This window comes from Hydra vulgaris, chromosome 12, assembly GCF_038396675.1.
Source record: "Hydra vulgaris chromosome 12, alternate assembly HydraT2T_AEP".
In the NCBI taxonomy this organism is placed as follows: domain Eukaryota; kingdom Metazoa; phylum Cnidaria; class Hydrozoa; order Anthoathecata; family Hydridae; genus Hydra; species Hydra vulgaris.
Window position 1 is genome coordinate 35,644,565 of NC_088931.1, and position 21,995 is coordinate 35,666,559.

A 21,995-nucleotide genomic window follows, 5' to 3' on the forward strand; every position below is an offset into this window, starting at 1 on the left:
GTGATATTTTATTATATGTATTATATATATATGTATATATATATATATATGTATATATATATATATATATATATATATATATATATATATATATATATTTAACATTTTCTATTGAGAATTACTTAAGGAAAACTCAATATTATGTGAAATTAACTAGATTCTCCTATGATGTAGAAAGACTCATGTCTCAGTGGTTTTTTAATTCAGGGTGAGTATTTAATATGTTGGGTGGGAACTGGAATCTTGTGTCTTTTGTTTTAAAAGTTTTAAATTTAATATTTTTTTTCTTAAAATTTTTGTGGAAGAAAGCCTTTGCTCTTATAAATATTACCAGATTAAATTATAGCTTTCTATTTACATGCTTAGTAATTCTCATTAATCTTTTAAAGTCTATAATATTCTGTTTTTCTTCTGTTCTTTACATTTAAACAATGAATGGAAAATTAATTATTTAAATTTTAATCCTGTTGATTGGTTGTTTAAAGTTTTTAGTTAAAAAAAAAGATCAACATAACAAGAGTTTTTTTTTTTTTTCTTTTTAAAAGTTTCTGGTTTTAAATGATTTGTTCTAGATATTTTTTAAAAATTGTTTAAGACAAAACATAAGACCTTGATATTTAAGTCAAGTTGATAGTACTTATATGACTAATAACCATAGTAATCACAGTCAGATGGTTCATAAAACATATGTTAATTATAATGAAGTAAATGTAAAAATTAGAGATCATGAATAAAAGCACAGAGCATAAACACTCTGTATTTAGGCATAGGTAAAAATATTTGTGCTCAAGCTAATCTTTAAATAGTGGTAGATATAGCATACAATATTAATTAATTATATTTAAATTTTTGATTTCAGTTTTTTATTTTTTTAGTGTCAGGAAGAGGAGAGTAAGATGGCACAGTTTCCAAAAATCTTGTGAAAGAGAATCAATGTTAATGTATGCCTTTTAGATTTTTATATTTAAAGAACTTTGTCCAAGGTTTATAAGAGCTTAAATAAAATTTTTTTCTTTTTTTTTTTCTTTTCAGAAGCAACAACATTATGACATTATCAGCTGGTCAGTTAAATGTACTGAAAAAACTATCACTTTTGCGACTTACAGCGCTTATAGAAAGATATTCGTGCAATAATAGAACAAGTTGGCATTGGTAAGTTTATTGTAGTTTTTTTTAAATATTTTTAATAGATAATCTAATAATAATAAATAATAAATGATAATTTTTATTTTTTTTTTTCCAGGACAGTTCCCAAAATACTAAAAAAGCTTAAAGTGCATGATTATAAAGGTAATACTTTTTGGCATAGAAATGGAGTTATATATAAGGTCAAAAAATGTTCTTCAAAAAAAAATTTGTTCTGGCTTTTTAGTTTTTTTATGGACATAACTTCCACCAATCTCAAAAACATTTATCAACATCAAAAAAAGTTATATTGTAGTTTCAATAAAATTCTAAAAACCTGGAAAATGTTTGTTTACTCTGTTTTCACAATAAAGATTATTGCCTTGTGGCTCAGTTATGTGTCAACGCTGTTGTCAGTTAACTGTTGATTCTTAATGAAGAAGCATCTTGTTCAAATGTTAATCAGATGAGTGAAACTAATTTAGCCACATGCTTTATTTCTGCATTATTCCACTTATATGGAAAAATGATATAATTAATAATGCCTGACCAAAGTAATGCAGTTTGTCTATCTACACTATCAAAAGGAATTGGATGATATAAGAGTGAGAATTAAATTTTATAATATTAGGATAGTTTTAGACAGTTATTGGTCAAAGTTCTAGTGCAGTAGAAACAAAGTTTGCAGCATTTGAAGATTCAAACTCTATCTTAAAGAACAACAACTTAATTGCTACAAAAGTTCTAAAAAATCAAGAGTTTTTAAGAGTCTATTTGAAAGAAACAGTCTCACAAAGCAATTATGTTTTCTGAACTTGGACTAATTGCAAATTAATTGAATCAAGTTTAACTGGAAAAATAGGTTACTTGAATCTTTCTACAACTCAAGGACTATAGAGTTTGATGTACTCAATTGCAATAAACAAAGTAGATTAGCTCTCAGTCATTTTTTGCAATGATGTTGTTGGGTTGGTTTAACATGATTTTCCACCAGTGGTCGCGTTAGGTGTTAGCGACTGCCGACAATCTCGCGCTTGAAGGGGCCTTGCAAAAATATACTAAAGAAATTAAATATTGTATCTTAATTATAATTGATGATATTTTTACACATCTTATTTTGCTTGGCTGGAAATGCTGAAAATATATTTATTTGCTAGTTTTATCATTGGTATTATATTACTTCAACTTTAGATAAATATCATTTTCTAAGTATCAATCTTATTTTTATTGTTTCTGATAACATAAAAGCATTTTTAAATATTGTTTATTATTGTTTATCGGCTATGAGGCGTAACGTATCATTAACTATATAATAACAAGGAATGTTAATATTCGATTCTAGATCTACAAAAAATTTTATTGTCTCATTCTATTCCGTTTTTATTCTATTACAGCACATGATACGCGTCAAATTATTAAAACAATTATAAAATCTGAAAAATGAAAATGAATTCGAATTAAAATTTAATTTTTTTTTTACTTAACCTAACTAACTTAGTTTATTAAGTTATAATTTAAATATTAAATATAGCGCAAGCATTTTAGTGCATCTATTGCTTAGAACTACAATCTGTTATAAAAACAATAACGAAGTGAATATTAAAAACTGTTATAAATAAAATAATAATCTTTATTTAATTAATTAAATGTAAATTTAAAAAGTTAATTTGAAATATTCTGCTTTTTTTATGACTATCTTGACCTAAAGTTAATACCATAAAAAAATTATTAAAATCAAAACTTAAAGTTCATGCAAGTACCTAACTATAATTTTTTTCATTAGTCCAAACATAAGTCCAAAATCATGTCTGAAAAACTAATGAGAGACAGAGATATAGGAAGAACATGGGAATCTGGTGCAAAAGAAAAAGAAAGACTGAAACAAAGAAATCAAACCAAATTATGAGTTCCAGTAAGATATTATTTCTTAAGAAATCCCTTTTAACTGTTACTGTTCCAGAGTCCTCTGATAAATCTCTTGGCCAAGTTTCTTTGGTTTCTGAAACAAAATATAGTGCTCAATAAAATAAAATATAGTGCTCAATAAAATGCTCGGAGATTTGGCCAAATCAAGGTTTGTTTTTATTTGTTTTTTTGTTTTTTTTTGCTTAAAGGGGTCTTGCAAAGCTAATTCGCCAACATCCACGATTTGCCTAGCGCTGTCACTGCCTTCCACTAAATAAATACATCTTCAAAGTAGGCATTGATGCGTACTAAAGTTCTTTTTTAATATATTATATAGCCAAAAGGAACAAATAGTTTTCTTATTCAAAATATGCATGTTCTTAAATATGCATGTTCTAATGTCTTTCATGACTCAGGTGTAAAGAAACTGATTATAAAGAAACTAGTGTAAAGATTATATTGGCAATTCTAAGTTTGTAAAAGAACTTATGAGAACTTTAAGCAATTTTTTCACACTACCAGTGAACATAAAACATGCAAATCTTTTCTTGGATAAGGCTTAGCTTCAACAACACACATCTCTGTTCTTGAAGAAACAAAAGTTCTTGACATTTTGTCAATAATGGAGTTGCACTTGGAATTACCAACAAGCTATTTTGTTATTTAATAAACATCCTTAGTCACAGCAATGCTTTCTTTTTGCTCTTAACTGGTCTAACAAACTTAGCATCTACAGGACACCAGGTATGTATATATGACAATTCAGTTAAAACTAATGTTTATCTTTTAGAAAAATGGCTTGAAAATGTCAAAGTTGGATTTGAAGGTAGAAAGCTTATTGCTGTATTTAAAACATTCAATGTAGTGAGACGGACATTCTTTGGGAATGTCATCATTACCCTTTATAGAGCTTCTATATTTTGTTTTAAGAGAGCATATAAACTCCTTGTTGTTTCAAATCTAAAGTTTATGCTGTCATCAAGCACAATTTGAGTTATTTGAGGTTTTGTAGTGAATGTTTTCTTTGGGGTATTGTTGAATTTACTAAAATGGAAACAATTTTCTGGGGCATTTCTAAATATTTTTCAAAGATTTTGAAGATCATGTCCATATAAAAACCAAAAGTATTGTAGTAAACAAATTTTAAATATGTGTGTGTGTGTATATATATATATATATATATATATATATATATATATATATATATATATATATATACTCACACACAGTACTGTGCCAGGAAAAGTATGTGAGTGTATTTATATATAATATTCTTTTACTATATTTGTGTTTACTATCTCATACTAATAATTCATAATGATTAAAAATCAATAGTCTTTTTTTTAAATAAATTTGTGTACAAAATGTCACTGACCAGAAATCTTTGCATGCCATGTTATGTATGTGTGTGTATATATATATAACATATATGTATAATATATATGTATATATATATATATATATATATATATATATATATATATATATATTTAATAAAAATCACAATATTTTTTATTCTTGACATGTTTCGTAGTCTTACTACATTTTAAAAAGATTTAATTTACAATTAAAACTCTGGTAAATAAATTTAAAAACTGAAGACAATAATATATGTATTGTATTTAGTTTTTAAATTTATTTACCAGATTATTAATTTTAAATTAAATCTTTTGAAAATGTAGTAAGACTACGAAACATGTCAAGAATAAAAAATATTGTGTTTTTATTAAAAATTTTACAAATTTATTGCTAATACGATGTTCGAAATATATATATATATATATATATATATATATATATATATATATATATATATATATATATATATATATAAATCTAAACAGTTTTGTTTAGGAAAAATGAGAATAAAACAAAGCATAGTGCAAAAAAGTACTTTTTTTTGGCTGAATAAAAAGTATTTCATATTTAAATAGTACCTGGCCAAACTCAAACCCTCAATTGAGATATGTATTGAAACTGAAAAAAATAGATTACTATTTTAGTACTATCTCATCAATGACATTCCATGCAAGGCTAAGTAGACAAAGATATTATATATAAAAATATAAGTATATACATATAAATTATTTATTTAAATTTAGATAAAAATATATTTGGTGTTCCATTGTTAACAATTGCTGAGCGAACTGGATGTCCATTGCCACACTCTGTAGTGTTAGCAATAAATTACTTAAGTAGAGTTGCAAAAGACAGTATTGGCATATTTCGTAAATCTGGCATGAAATCTCGAATAGAAAAATTAAAAATGCAAATTGAGTTGAATCCTAGTAAAATAGACTTAGATGGTTATTCTGCTTATGATGTTGCAGACATGTTGAAACAATTTTTTAGGGAATTACCTGAACCATTACTTACAACCAAGCTTTCTGATACATTTATTGCTATTCACAAGGGTATACATTTATTTGATTTTTTTTCTTTTTTTAACTTTTATTTTATATTCTATTTTGAATGAATGTTTTTTACAGACATTCCAAGCGAACTTCGTTTACAGGCAATGCAGTTAGCTGTGATACTAATGCCTGATGAAAATCGTCATGTATTACAAACAATACTGTCATTTCTTAATGAAGTGGCTTCTTATTCAAGTGTTAATCAAATGAGTGAAGCTAATTTAGCCACATGCTTTGTACCTGCATTATTTCACTTATGTGGAGGAGGAGCTTCAAAAAATGATAAAAATATAAATAACGCTCCCAAAAAAATGAGACGGTCTATCTCTCTACAATATCAAAAGGAATTAGATGATACTAGAGTAAGAGTTATTTTCTAGAAGTTCTTATTCCATAGATTTGTTATTGGATTGTATAATATTAAGAAACTCGAAATGCTGGCTCTAAATATAAAAATTTATTTAAAGTTTTTTTATTGTTGTAGGCAGCTCAAGAATGTCTAGCATGTATGATGAAGTGTGTAAATTTTTTATTTTGTGTAAGTGATCAACTCTTTTTTACTTTATGTTACTTAAAAAAGTCTCTTTTTTGCATTAATTAGCCAAATAAAAATTTTCAATTGTTTAAACAAATAGGTACCTGATGATGTCATGATGAAATGTCGTTTTACTTACATTGAACAGGGGGAGCCTGTACCTTTAGAAAAACTAGGCCAAAATGGTGTTGATCCAGGTATTGATGATGACTATCGGCATCATATTGATACTTGCTTCTCTGATCTATTGCAGGTAAAAAAATTATTTTATAATAATACAAGTATTTGCTGTTAAATATTTTTTAACTTTAATTTAACTCTATATGTTATTACGAAGGAAACAAGTGTAAACTCTCGATCAACAAAGTGGGATATTCATTCTGAATGTGATGAGATTACAATTTCGTATCGCAAAGTCAATGATGGATACCCATTGCGTGTTTGGCGTGCTGTCACAGAAGTTCAAGCTTCACCTGAAGAAATTTTAAAGCGAATAATAAAAGAAAGGTACTTTTATATATATTTTTGTAATGAATATTGTGCTTAATGAATATGTCAACACTCATATTTAAATTGAATTTCAGACATTTATGGGACGATGAGATTTTAGAATGGCAAGTTATAGACACTTTAGATGACTGCACAGATATTTTTTACTATGAAACTCAATCAATTGCCCCTTCTGTTAAAAGAGACTTTGTTATTCTTCGATCATGGCGTTATAATCTTAATGGAGGTTCATGTGGTGTTGTTATGACATCAGTAAAACATAAAAATGAGCCACCTACCTCTGGGGTTCGAGCAACATTACTTGCTTTTCGTTGTCTAATTGAACCAATCGGTTTAGGGCGATCTAGGTTGACTTCTATTTCAAGAATAGATTATAGGTAATTAAACTCAATTGTTTTACTACACGTTTTATGTTACTTGTTTTGTACTCTCAGGTGTCAAATAAATGTGGTTTATTATAAATAAAGGAACTTTTTGAAAATTATAATAAGCGAGGGAGTTAAAAAATATATACGTAATTTTTTTTTTGCAAACAACGTCAAGCCGTTACGAAACAGATTTATAATTATTATTTTGTGAGAGTTCCACAAATAGCATTTTTGGAAAAAGGGCAAAGAAAAAAGCTACAAAATAAATAGCTGGAGGAGGGGGAGTTCAAAGTTAATAAATATGGGATAAGGCGTTTATTAGGCACCTTAAACTAGTTATTTAGCTAAATTACAACTAATTAGCTGGCAAAATAGGCTTCTATTTTAAAATAATGTTAATTTTTTGTTATAGGGGAACAAGTTCTAGATACTACAATAAAGTTGTTTCTCCAAGAGTAATGTCCTCAGGAGTTAGAAAAATCCGCGACTCCTTTAATTGTGGTCCAGATGGCCCTGAAACTAATGTGTGACCATTACATTTAATTAGTCTCTAGTAAAAAAAATTATGAATATGAAATAAATGCAAAAATTTTCAGCCCAGTGGAGGGTTATTTGGAAATAGCTTTGGGCCGATAGCTCCCTATAGAAATAGTGTTATGAAGAGATAGTGAAATGTAGCTATGGATCATCCGATTTGTATTCTGACAGTTGATGTATCAAATTTTGTAAATATGTATAAAGACTTAAATTATACTCGTAATTTTAAAAATTGTTTTTACTTTACAATTTTGCACACGCTCTGTGATGTTTACCTCATTTGCCTATTCTTTTCTTGCGTTCTTTTATTTATTTAGTTTCTTTTTAATAATTAAAATATAGTTAGTATTGGAGTTTTAAAGAAATTTTTATATTAGTTTTTTAAGTCATAGTGTTTAAAAAAAATTAAAGTGCATATAATTTTATGTTGGACTATTGTTATATCCGGTACTTTGGTATTAAAATGTACAAATACCATGGTAAATTTGATTTTTTGGTTTGTTTTTTGAAAGATGCACAGTTGAACTTTTTTCGTAAAAGCATTGCATCACTGTAAAAATAAAATTTAGATTTTTTTAAATAACCGTGCACTTTACAGTGATTTATACTTATTCTTTAAGGAATTTAAAGAAATCAAAATTGCAACAATTGCAATTTTGATTCCTTTAAATACTCTAAATCGGTATCAATTTATGTTCTATTGCTAATATGCATAAACTTTTTATTTCTTAAAAAAACATTGGTATTTGATTTCTTTTGATTTTGTTTTTTAATCAAAAAAAAAGTTTTAATTTTATAAAAATTTTTAATCGCAAGCTTTAAAATTATTATTATTTTTTTTTAATTGTTTCAAATCAACGCAAACCCACCATCAAAAATAGAAATTTAGTTATGCATTTATATTAAAAACTATGCGTTTATTTTTTGGCGTAATATATACAATTACATTTTTTAATCTTGACATGTTTCGTAGTTAACATACTACATTTTCAAAAGATAAAATTGCAATTTAAAACTCTGGATATAAATATAAAATCAAAATTTGAAGACATTACAAAGAAATATTAATCGACAAATAGAATTGTTACAAACCGATAAAAATTATAATACAAATTATGTTACCGAAATTGCAAAAAAATAAAATTATAAGTAAATTAAAAAAAAAAAAAAAATAGACAAATTTATATTATAATGAACAGTTTGTTTATTTAAAGATGGGTTTTCCCATTTAACATGGAGTGCTTCTTTAATTTTCAATTTGTTTTTGTTAGAAGCAGTATCCAAAATTTTAAAACAATTATAGTTACATAGGTTTTTACAATTAACAGATGAACTAAATGCTTATAAACATTAGATTGTTTGTCACGTTTTGTTAAGTGTCTGGAGGTTTCTCCGATATAACTGGCATTACATCCAGCACAGGAAAGTTTGTAACATTAGATTTGAGCAGCTTAGGAAGTGGATCTTTTATACATAAACTGTTTTGTAGCTTGTTAGTAGTGAAAATTAAATTAATTATAATACCTTTACAATACTTTTTAATGATTTTACTAGGTTTAGATTTAGTAAAATTTGAGTAAAATCCTATAAATGGAAGCTTATAATATCTTATATTATGGTTATCAACACTATCTATCACAGATGGATTTAACTTTTTATCAACAAATAATTTAATTTCAGTGTCAATTATTTTATTTATAACAATAGGGAACGAAACTGGAAAATTTTTGTAAAAGACCAGTATATGTTTTTTTGTGATAAACTGGAAGAAGCAAAACAGACTTATTGATAAGAACATCTAAAAATGCAATTTGATTATCTTGTAATATGATTATCTTTTTCCATCGTAGATTTTAAGTTTTTATGTTGTTTATTAAGATGTGTAAAAAATTCCTGAGCTTCAAACTCTGAATTAAAAATAGCAATAATATCATCCACATAACGTTTATAGAAAATCGGTATGGAGGAAGAGCAATTACTTACCCATTTTTGTTCGTGAAACCCAATAAAAATATTAGCTAAAATTGGCGGGTACTGCTTCTAACAAAAACAAATTGAAAGTTAAAGAAGCACTCCATATTAAATGGGAAAACCCATCTTTAAATAAACAAACTGTTCATTATAATATAAATTTGTCTATTTTTGTTTTTTTTTAATTTACTTATAATTTTATTTTTTTGCAATTTCGGTATCATAATTTGTATTATAATTTGTATTGGTTTGTAACAATTCTATTTGTCGGTTAATATTTCTCTGTAATGTCTTCAAATTTTGATTTTATATTTATATCCAGAGTTTTAAATTGTAATTTTATCTTTTGAAAATGTAGTGTGTTAACTACGAAACATGTCAAGATTAAAAAATATCGTGTTTTTCTTTAAAATATGTTCACATTAATTGCTATTACGCTGCTCAAGATACTATACTAAATATACAAATATATGACGTACTATATGTAATATAAGTAATATCAACAAAAAAATATTGCATATATTTACAAGTAAAAAAATTCTTATGACTGTTAAAGTAAACAACATAAAATACATTCGAATATATTTAATAGTTAATATTTTTATTATTTTAAAGTGGTACAACACCAAATGTTTCCTGAAAAAAAAGTGAATTTTTGATATTTCGCTCATTAGATACGCAATTTATTGTAGATTAATAATATAAAAAGCTTATTCCCAACATCTTTTAATTTTTTGATAATTTAACTAAATAAAAAAAATTATATTGGAATGACAAAAATATTTAATCTTCTTTTGCGTTTTTCTCCGTATTCAAATTTTGCGAAACATTGTTTGATTGTAAACATGATATCTTAAGAAGCAGAAATGCAAATCACTTCAAATTTTCAAATGTTTATTATACTATTTTCTTGGGAATGACATTTCGAAATTTTTAAATTCTGCTTTTTTATTTTTAAGGTCTAAAAAAATTTTTTTTTTTTTTTACTTGATGTAAAAAAATTGATATACGTTTTTATGTACTTTGAAAATCTTAAAATCCAAATGTCAATACCTCACCTTACATGTCTAAAACATCTAAAAAATTTCATGGATGTTGTGTTAATATATTTCAAGTTGTCGTGTTTTGAATGGACCCATTAAAATGAATGTTTTCCGATAAATTCGAGGCAAAGTAAAATTAAGTATTTCTAATGAAGCATTCTAAATAATCTAATTTTTATTGATATAAAACTTATCTTTTTTTTTGTGAACATTTCTTTGAACATTTTAGAATATTTTAAACATTTTAGAATAGTTTGAACATTTTAGAATATTTGGTGGTGTTCTACCTTAAATATTTTTAAAAATATATTTAGTATTTTCAACTTCAACAATTTGTTTTTTATATAGGGAACAAAAATATAAACATAATTAAGTTTTCACATTTATTTTTATTAATCAAATTCTAAACCCATATATATATATATATATATATATATATATATATATATATATATATATATATATATATATATATATATATATATATATATATATATATGCCAGTAATAAAAGTTTTTTTTCGGTAAACAGTGCTCAATACAAAATTAGAATAAATATATATTATATTAAAATAATAATAAAGTACAATTAAATTTGTAACATTACTCGAAGTTCCACGCTTTATGCGATCATCAGACGTTAATGTCTGACGATCGCGTAATGCATCGTCTGATGATCATCAGATCGCTACGTCTGATGTTCGCATAAAGCGTGTAACTCCGAGTAATGTAACAAATTTTATTGTGCTTTATTATTAATAAATGTATGTATGTATGTATGTATATATATATATATATATATATATATATATATATATATATATATATATATATATATATATATATATACATATATATATATATATATATATATACATATATATATATATATATATATATATATATATATATATATATATATATATATATATATATATATATATATATATATATATATACAGTGGCGGAACTTCAAAATTTGGGCCCCCTCGCAAAAGAATGTTTTTTTTAAAAAAAATAAAGCTTCACATATTAAATAGATATTTATTTCATATATCATATTTAAAAACAAAAAATTAAATAAAGATAAAGATAACTTCAAAACGAAACTAAAACTTAACCGAACTTAAATAGTGAAAACTTTCCTCCTTGATTTCACATTGGCAAAATCGGTAATGATGTTTTTCATTTCCATTTTTCCAGCCGCTTTTGCCTCAATAGAAACTATTGCAAGGTCGCTTAAACGTTCTTTACCAATGGTATTTTGTAAATAATTTTTTATTATTTTAAGTTTCGAAAAAGAACGTTCAGCTGATGCAACAGTAACAGGTAATGTAAGAAACAATAACAATGCTGTTATCACTTGTGGAACGCTTGCAGCTATAGTTGAAAATTTTACTATTAAAAGGTCAGCCAATTCACGTATAGATGATATTTTTGATATTTCATCGTGTAGCATTGACTTTACCATAACCATTTGCAGCGGAAATTCAGTTGTTATATCTTCACTATATTTTCTCTGAATGGCTTCTGCACAGCTTATGATCTCACGTTCTTTCATTACCATTAATTTATTTGGATGGATGCAAGAAAATAATTGTACCACTTCTTGCATTCCTTTAAATCTATTGTCGAGTTGGTTGATAACGACGTCCAAAATTTTTATAAAAATATTGATGCGAAAAATTTCCTCACTACTATCAAAACGGTGATCTGTAGATAATTCGTCAAAATGCCTTTTCACAATTTTTCTTCTTTTTTGAAAAAATATTGCAGGAATCTGCCACGTAGTCGCTATTTCTACCGCTTCAAGTTTTGCTGAATCAAACATCTTTCTATATTGTTTTAATTTTTTGCTGGCATTTTCTAGAGAACCTGAAGCAGTCGTAAGATCTAAATTTTTAGTTTACAGCAATTTTGATGGTATATGTACCTCATTAACAGTTTGGATTTCGCAACAACCATTCCACGGAACATGCAGTAATTGATCTTGCCAACCAAATTTTAAATGGTTTTGATAACGACAGCTACACACTCGGAATTTTTCTAGATCTATCAAAAGCATTTGATACTGTCAACCACAAGATTCTAATTTATAAACTACACAATTATGGAGTAGTTCACTCCAATTTAAAGTGGCTGCAATGTTATTTACAAAATCGTAAACAAGAAGTACCATATGACTTAACATGTTCCCCATTTGAATCAATAAATTGCGGAGTTCCCCAAGGATCAATACTTGGACCCCTGCTGTTTTTAATTTATATTAATGATATTTATTTGTCCTCAAAAATACTTAATTATATTATTTTTGCTGATGACACAAATGTGTTCTTTTCTGACTCAAATTTAAAAAATATTTTTTATATTGTAAACACAGAATTAATATATCTTAATGAGTGGTTTGAAGCAAATAAACTTTCATTAAATATTGAAAAAACGAAATATATTTTGTTTGCTAAGTCATCTAAATCCGAGAACCTTCCACTCAAATTACCTGAACTAACAATTAACAATATTAAAATAAAAAGAGTTTTTTCAATGAAAATACTAGGAATAATTTTCGATGAGAATTTAAATTGGAAAAGCCAAATAAAGCTAGTCGAGAACAAAGTTTCAAAGACCCTGGGGATTATGTACAAGACAAAACATCTTTTAAATAATTTATGTTTAAAAAATTTATACTTTTCATTTATACATAGTCATATTAACTATTGTAATATTGCCTGGGCAAACAATCATTTATCTTTCCTAAAAATTATTTATACTAAACAAAAGCAAGCAAGTAGATTAGTTTTGGGCGCAAGTAGATACGAAAGTGCCGAGCCGTTACTCAAGGAAATAAATGCTCTAAATGTATACAAACTAAATATATACCATAACTTGTTATTTATGTTTAAACTTCAACATGAAATGATTCCAAAATATTTTTTTAAAAGTTTCACTCGAATTAATCATAAATATGAAACAAGACATTCAATGAGTAATTACTACATCCCACTAACATCACTCAAAAAATCTGACTTCTCGACTATATGCCGGGGACCACGCTTGTGGAATTCGGTTCTTGACGAAAATATGAAAAAAATAAAATCTATTGCTACATTTAAAAGAACTATAAAAAAATACTTACTAAATTTAAACATTACGTACATTCTCTCATTTTTTTGAAAAAAAAAATCGAAATAGTTTTGTATTTTCAATTTTTTATGTACTTTATTTAATTTTAATATTGTATTGAATATGTATATGCATATGAAGCGAATTAAATTTTTTTTTTTTTTTGTTTATTGTCTTTAATATGTATACGAATATGTACAGATTTGTAATTTTTTATTTGTTATTTCATATTTTAACTTTATCTTAAATTTCTTCTTTTTTTAACTTTAAGTTCTTTTTTTTAACTTTAAGTTCTTCTTTAACCTTCTAAAATTTCTAACCAATTTTTTTTTTTTTTTTAAACTTAATAATTTCACTCTTTTATGTAATATTGGAAAATGTAAAATTTAATTGTATTTTTTTTTTTTGTATTTCACAAAGGGGCTTGATGATAAGTCATTTTGACTTCTACCCCAGTCAGCTTGTAATTATATATATTTGTTTAAATTTATAGATAACATTGTAAAATGTGTAAAATGACGAAATAATGACGAAATAAAAAAATAAAAAAATTAAGGATTTTAGACAAAAGCACGCATAAAAAAACAAATTCGAAACTGCTCATATTTTTTGTACTCGTACTGCTTCTTCGCGTTCTTCACGTTTTGTACTTGTTATTGATATCTCGGAAAGAGCTTTCATTATATCAAGAAAGCGAATTTTAACGGCGAAAAGAGAAGTATATCGTCCTGCCCATCGCGTTGGATTTAACCTTTTTAATGTTATTTGTGATTCTCCTGTATATTTGGATAGTAGATCCCACCCCTTTATGCTATTTCCGAAAAATGAGTACACATCTTCTAGCATTACAAAAAATAAAGCAATTTCAACACAACATTTAACCGCATCGTTAATAACAAGATTTAAATTATGAGCTGCGCAATGCATATACATAGCATTGGGTTGATTTTTCTTAAAAAGGGCCTGAACCCCATTGTATATCCCACTCATGACGTTCGCACCATCATAACCTTGACCCCTGCAGTTACTTAATTTTATATGATGTATTTCTAACAGATTTAAAATTTCTTCATGTAGTCCAGCAGCAGTGTGGTTATATATTTCCGTGAATCCCAAGAAAACTTCTTTAATTTCAATTGATGTGGCTTCATCTTTTTCATTTTTAATAATTTTTACGTATCTAAATACTTGACTGAGCTGATCTCTTTTAGTAATATCTTGTGTTGTATCCATTATAATTGAATAAAAAGGTGAACTATTAATATCAGCAGTAAGAGTGGCTTTTAAATGTGTTGCAAGGCAATGTATGACTTCATTTTGAATTTGATGGCTTAAATATTTTATAGATCCATTTGGCATACTCAAAACTTGCTTCATAACATTATCATATTTAGCTAAAAGTTGAACTTGGGTTAAAAAATTACCATTATATTCATTGTCAAATGATTCACGATGACCACGAAAAGCCAAAGAATTTTTACAAAGTGCTAATGTTATATTTACTATCCGTTCTAAGACTTGCACCCAAAAATTTGATTGGTATCGTATTTGTTCTTCTATATTTTTATCAACTGTTTCATTATGTCGCCATTTTTCATAAATGCAACAAGCAAATATATGTTGTTGACTATTTTCGTGAATTTTAATTTTTTTAGAAAGACCACGCCAATCTCTGACACCATGCTCACGCCAGTTATCCTTTGCTTTTCGTTCTTTGGAGAAAAGCCAACAAGGCTCGCAATAAACGGCATCAAGTTTTGGGGAATAGCAAAGCCACATTCTTTCTATAGATCCATATTTTGTGGTAGTTTTAAAATATTCCTTGGAAAACCTACGGTTTTCTTGCAAGGGGTCGCGTATAAAAGGACCTTTTGGCCGACACGATTCCGATAATACAATTATTTTCTTAATATCTTTTGTTAGTATTTTACCATGAAAATTTGCAATGTCAGTAGAAAATAATTCACTTGATTTTTCTAAATTAATTTGTTCAATGGCATCATTCGTATCAGAGTTTGAATCTTCCTGGTCTTCATTTCGGTGGTTTCTCGGAGACCTATTCACATCTTCTTCGTTCACATTTTTATTACCAGTAGCAATGTTTTCTTCGATATCATCATGTTCTACTGACTGATTTATACATACCACTTCTGCAGAGTTTTGGCTTTCCACTTCCGTTTCCGCTTGCTTTTCGATTGGTTTCAAAAACGTTGTTAGCTTCGGCAATTTAGCTAAAGTAGCATTTGTTTCTTTTAACTTTCTTCTTTTTGCTGCACTGCTTGTACTACTTAATTTCTTTTCCATTATTATGAGTCAAAATCTAAATTATTACAAATTTATAAATTCAGTACCTGTTGTAAAATTTTAAATTATTACAAATTTATTAATTACCTTTTATTAAATATATCAGTGAAGTAATAAACTCTCGTGCAACAATACTTTATTATTCGTAACGCGATTAAATAAATTGGAGACTAGTAATTCAGATAAAATAAGAAATGAAAAGTTAACTTAATACAACGGAAGATTTAATATAAAATTGAAAATGAGAACATACATTTAAAAGTTAATTCGTATATGCAACAAGGATTATAGAATCATTATCCTTGATATGCAACGACATAACAAATAATATTGTTTATATTTTAAAAATATTGAATATGCAACTAAGAACTTATAAATTGAAGAACTTCTTACAGTTTAAAAAAAATTTATACGCAACAAATTATTACTTTTACCGAATTCAGTCTAATTGTCTAATTCATACACAAACTCAACATAACGGTATAAAAATTAACTGTACAATAACATCTGGCAGTAAATTTTTGAACAATATATTTTAATACGATGGATGACATTTTTTTTATCCAAGTTTTATATTTTAGGACCCACTATACCTGCGGAAAAGAGTTTTATAGTATAAATATTATTGAGAGTATAATTTTTTTTATATGAGGGCCCCCTATAGCTGGTAGGCCCCCCCCCCCCGCAACGCAGGGTCCTGCGTCCAGTAGTTCCGCCACTGTATATATATACGTATATATATAAACTAATTTAAAACATCAGATAATACGAATTTTCTCAATACTAAATAATTTATTTGAACTTTTCGCCGGATTATAGGCACCGGTATCATCAGCATATAATATAATAAAATTACAAAAATTGTGACCGTTAAATAAGAACAAGAAACTTTCATGTCACCTTTATGATGGCTTCTTTTACTTAAGTATGAAAAAAATGAAGTCCAAAAATTTTTTTTAACATATTGTCCATTGTCCAAATTCATACCACCGTACATTGGAGAACACTGATGTTTTTGTATCTCCAAGGCTTCACGGACTTTTCTTTCAACTTTTTTATCCTCAACTTTAAGTGCTTCTGCCCTATCCCATTCAATATCCTCATCGCAATTTACTTTATGCAAACCTTATGCAGACTGGTTTAACTTGCCTTCAGTCTAAAAATTTTGTTGTTGTTGAACCTTTGTTTGTATTTGAAGTTTTGATGCACCGACATTTTGGAGCATTTGCATTTAATTAAATTTATTTTAAATTTTTATTGAAATGAAAGTTCTCAATATTTATGAGCTAAATGTTTTTATTGTTTTGTGCTTCATGTATATGTGGAAAAATATCTTTACACGTTTTTAAAGATCTCTTTTGTTTGAAACCAATAAATAAATATACACTTAGAAACAATAATTTTATACATGAGCTCTTTTGTCGAACCAAGTTTAATCAGTTATGTATTGCATATCGTGCACCCTATCTTTGGAATAAAATTGTTTTGTACAATTTCGACATGCATTTTACTTTTTCCCATTTTCAAATACAAACTAAAAAATTTAATTATCTTAATGGATGATGTAGTCAGGTTTTTTTAATTGTAATTTCATATTTTCTTTATAACTTTTATTGTTAATTACGTTTTATTTAGTTGATTATGTTTTGATGTAGTTTATATACATATGCTTGTAAAAGGTTCTAATGATAAGATCAGTACGATCTTCTTTCAGAAACCTTGTTTGTTTTTGTGAAAGTGATTTATTTACTACGACAACAAATGTAAACTAAAAAAAAAAAAAATTAAATAGGTTCTAGACGTTAATAACGTTTTTAGGTTAGCATTTGATTTAAAAATAGTTCTGTAACCAGATTTTCTAAATATTCTTCTAAGTCTGGGAGATATTATTGGTATCCATGGTAAAGAGATTGTAGGAAGGTTATTAGAGTTTGATAGAATTTTATTTTTATTTGCTAAACGTTTTTTTCGAACGTGATAAGAAATATCTTTAAGCATTTTTTCATCGTACCCATTTTCAGTAAACACTTGAATTAAAAAGTTTAACTCATCTTTTAAATGGTTTTCGCTGTATATTGAGTATGCTCTGTGTATGTATTGCTTTTAAAATTTTGGGATCGTAATTAGAATGAGATTTGATTTGGATATTAGCTATAGCATCTTTTCTGTAAACTTGAACTCATATTTTTCTTGTGTATTATAAATAACAGTTATATCCAAAAAGTTAAGTATCTTATTTTTGTTTTCAACCTTGATAATATATTTTAAAGAAGGATGTTGTCTGTTAAGGGTTGTTTGGAACTGTTCCGCTTACTTTAAGTTAGAAAACCTAGCGTTGCTATCATCCACATATCTATGACAGGATTTAATATCAATTGAAGGAATGATTGCCATTGCCATTTCTATTGCCTTATCCTCATGGTATTGTAAAAAAGGTTCAGCCAAAACAACCATAAAAGACAATCCAATGGGGCCTGAATTCTCTTACTTATGAATCTCACCGTTCAACTAGAAATAACAACAAAACAAACAAAGTTCAATCAGCTGTTTTGTTTCAGTTAAAGTAAGCTTAGTTGAATTTTTGTAAGAAACGCTTTTATTTAATTGATCCAAAAGTACTAAAGCTGCTTCTTTTAATGGTATTAAGAAGTATAAGTTCACAATATCAAAGGATACCTGTATTTAATCTTTGTCAATTAACCACGACTTTGTTTTGTTAATAAGTCTTTTGAATTTTTTAACCTAATAGGATTTTTACCTAAGACCGGTTGTATTCTTCTAACCAAGTAATTCGAAATTCCACAAGGTGTGCCAATAGTTGATATAATGACTCTCATTGGATAAGATTTGTCTTGTTTATGAGCTTTAATTAGCCCATACAAACGTGGTGGGATAGGATGACTCGGATATATGCTTTCATATTCATCTTTAGAAAACATTGCTTTTTCTTAAGCTTCGAAAGGAAAGACTTTATTTTATTGCATAACTTGGATTGGGATCAATACTAATAATTTTTGTTGGGCCAATTTGTTCTCTTATTTTTTCAATTGCTTTATCATGTTCTGTTCTCACGAATCCTATTCCTTTATCGAATGGATAAATATCAATTTTCTTGTCTTGATTAGTTTCTTTAAATGCTTTTCTTTGATCTCTCGTTAGATTATGATTAATTTTTTCGCCCATTTTAAGCTCCTCAGTACATTTTTCCTTAAGGCTTGCGTTTTTTTAACTTCTTTATTATATTCGAGTTTTAAGACAGAAAATTCAGTTGTTGTAATAATGTTAATGTAAGGTATAGATCTCAAGGAAGGTACAAAGTGTGGACCAAGATTCAGAAGATCGATTTGATTATCAGGTATCTTGGTATCACAAAGGTTTAAAATCGCGTTTTTAGTGTATTTCGTTGATTTCTTATTACTTTTGTTGTAATTGAATTCACTTTGAAGTATTTTAAACTTTTTAATTAATCGTTCGTTAGATTTTATAAACATATTTTCGCGAGCTTTTTCAATGATAAATATCACTTGATTATAGTCTTTGTCTTCAATTTTATTTTTAAAATCTCTCCCTGGGTTTTTAGCAATGTTAATAAGATTAAAGTATCGTCTTTTAGAATCATTTTTTATACAAACTAAAAGTTCAACTCTAAAACGAAAAATAATACTTCTTGCTTTCCTTGAATTTACAGGAGAATTGATTCGTAAAGATTTCGGAATTAACTTATGTTTCTCGCGTTTTTGTAAAAATATAAACTGATTTTTTGGTTTAGCTTTCGACTTTTTCAAATCTTTTAATTCTTTGTTTTAATTGTTTACTTTGTACTCAATTTGCTGTAAACATCAGCAAATTAAATACAAAGTAAACAATTAGTTAAATGGTCACAGTCACTATTTCAACTAAAAGGTTTTCAATAAATCTTAACTAGTAGAACTATTATATTTTAAAAACTTAACTTAAGCTTTTACATTTTTTTGTAATGCACACTTAAAACATAGCAGCAAGACCTAATCTTTTTTAGCTCTTCTATTTTAGCTGGTCTCCTCTTTTAGCTGCAAAAGAAAAATTTGTTTAGAAAACTTTCATGAAGCAAATCAACTTGAAATGTTTATTTACTTTTACAGTTTGAAAACTAAAGATTACCATAGCTTGTATCTACAATAATTGATTTATTGTCACAACATTAAGTAGAGACGTTAAAAAAAAAGAGGATACCCGGAAATGTTTGAAATCTTTTAAATATTATGTTATGGTCGGATCATCTTGTATAAAGGTATGCTTTATTGCTTTTCTATCGCTGCATGCTGTTACAGAAAAATGTATTGAGAGATTGAGAAACCTGAATCTGAAAAGCATTCGTGTACACGAATGTACGCGAAGTAAAAAATAAAAATCATGTTTTGTCTTGATTACTGTTGACACTTAAAAAACACTTAGACTGAACATGTTTCAAAAGATTGTTCAGTTTTATCAATTTAGAGGTCACGCATATCTTCCTTGCGTCATTTTGGAACCATAAAAAAAGAATTAAAGCATTGTGACAGATTGTTTTTTCTTGACCAGATTTACAACCTTTTTGAACAGCCCTGTCATGGTAAAGTAATTAATAATTTTAACGTATGTTGAATTCTAAAGATTGGTTGCCTGTTTTTTTCTTTCTTCAAAAAAAATTATAAGTTCCAGTAATACAAACAAGTTTAAAAGAGCGAAAAATTCCATTTTAAAAATCTCAGTCAACAATCACTGCACTAAACAAATAGGACTTTCTAGCCATGTTTCGTGCATTTTATGCCTTGGATATCCTCATAAATTTATATATTATGCAAACGTTCAACTTAAAAACCCCAAAAAATCTTAAACATTTTGAGAGCAAAATGTTGATGAAATAATTTTTGTACTATTCTCAAGTAGACTTATATTCATCAATAAATTTTAAATTTTATAGCATAATATTCTAGTGTTCAAAAGTTATGACCATATTAAGTTTGAACAATTTGAGGGGGTTACAATTTTTATACGATCGTAATTTTTGAACGCTGAGAGATTATACTATGAAACTTAAAACTTTTTGATAAATACAAATCTAATTGAGAATAGTAGAAAAAATATTTTATTAACTTGTTATTATCACGTTTGGGGCAGAGGGCGAAAATTTTGCGGCTATTCTGCTCCCATGCTCCAGCCTTTGCAATATTTTGCAAAGAATCCTTATTTGATATAAGTAAAAAAAAAAAAATCTTTGGAGTTTGCTCCATGTGTGGAAGTTAGTTATCTCAAAGACCAAACAATGCTGGATCTGCCCCTATTACTTAGATATTCTTTTTTTAACATTTTATTTATTTAACATTTATGCTGAAACGCGCACAGCCCAAGATCTAAAAAAAAGATATTATTTTGAAATAAATTTTTAATATTTTTATTTTAGTTTAATTAATGCTAAATATAATCTAAATAGTGTTTGTTGTCGCCCTATTCGTTAGTTTAGTTAAATATATTATTTGATGTCGCCCTATTCGATGTTACAGTTAAATATATTATTTGCTGTCGTCCTATTCGATGTTTTAACTAAGTGTATTATTTGTTATCGTCCTTTTTGTTTTTTTAGTTAAAATGATTTTGTGAAAAATGCTTTGTTCATCAGTTGTACAGTTAGTTTTTTTGTTGTTTTACCAACTACATGATTGTCCAGATTTCTTTTAGCATGAAGTGATTTAATTGTTCAATTGTTCTAGAGAGCAATTACACTGTTTTGTTGTTTTATCAATTAATACATCAAAATGATTCTTTTTTTTTTATGTTAAAATTTATTATGGCCAAAAAATTTTTTATCTTTTTTATGTTTAAATTTATATTGACCAATCAATACTTCTATTTCCTTATAAAACAATATGCTTAAAAAATTCTGGTACATAACAAAACTTTCCTAGGACTTCTCCTTCTTTGACTTTTCTTTCTAAGTCGTTAAACTTCTCTCCATTTTCTTTCCTTCTTTTTACCTGTTATATTTTTTGTTATTGATATTATTATGATTTTTATGTTTTTTATTTTGCATTATTATTAATGATTATCATTATCTTCTATATATATAAAAGGCAATGTGTGTGTGTGTTGGTTTGTTTGTTCTCTATAGAAATCCAAACTGCCGGACCGATCTCGATGAAATTTGG

The 21,995-nt window shown here is 26.8% G+C and overlaps 3 protein-coding genes across 14 annotated transcripts in view; 1 reads left to right on the forward strand and 2 right to left on the reverse strand.

Moving 5' to 3' along the window:
• LOC100201775 (rho GTPase-activating protein 7) overlaps nt 1-7,626 on the forward strand; it is a 49,215-nt gene extending 41,589 nt beyond the window's left edge. For all 12 annotated transcript variants that reach the window (XM_065813087.1, XM_065813091.1, XM_065813086.1 and 9 more), the window contains 10 exons: nt 876-941; nt 1,033-1,152; nt 1,244-1,290; nt 5,133-5,444; nt 5,520-5,806; nt 5,929-5,982; nt 6,080-6,232; nt 6,317-6,486; nt 6,564-6,866; nt 7,270-7,626. In XM_065813087.1, the coding sequence (XP_065669159.1) occupies nt 876-941; nt 1,033-1,152; nt 1,244-1,290; nt 5,133-5,444; nt 5,520-5,806; nt 5,929-5,982; nt 6,080-6,232; nt 6,317-6,486; nt 6,564-6,866; nt 7,270-7,387 (1,630 nt within the window). In that variant the 3' untranslated portion in view covers nt 7,388-7,626. The remainder of the gene's footprint in view (nt 1-875; nt 942-1,032; nt 1,153-1,243; nt 1,291-5,132; nt 5,445-5,519; nt 5,807-5,928; nt 5,983-6,079; nt 6,233-6,316; nt 6,487-6,563; nt 6,867-7,269) is intronic.
• A 3,907-nt stretch (nt 7,627-11,533) lies between these two features.
• Nucleotides 11,534-12,238, reverse strand: LOC136088081 (zinc finger MYM-type protein 1-like). Its single transcript, XM_065811738.1, has one exon. It carries the CDS (start codon nt 12,236-12,238, stop codon nt 11,534-11,536), a length of 705 nt encoding a protein of 234 aa, XP_065667810.1.
• Nucleotides 12,239-14,127: 1,889 nt separating this feature from the next.
• Nucleotides 14,128-15,831, reverse strand: LOC136088082 (zinc finger MYM-type protein 1-like). The gene has a single exon (XM_065811739.1). It carries the CDS (start codon nt 15,829-15,831, stop codon nt 14,128-14,130), a length of 1,704 nt encoding a protein of 567 aa, XP_065667811.1.
• Between the last annotated feature and the right edge of the window lie 6,164 nt (nt 15,832-21,995).

Coding starts and splice junctions, on each gene's coding strand:
- LOC136088081 (XM_065811738.1), bottom strand. CDS start 12,238: ATGTTTGATTCAGCAAAACTTGAAGCGGTAGAAATAGCGACTACGTGG.
- LOC136088082 (XM_065811739.1), bottom strand. CDS start 15,831: ATGGAAAAGAAATTAAGTAGTACAAGCAGTGCAGCAAAAAGAAGAAAG.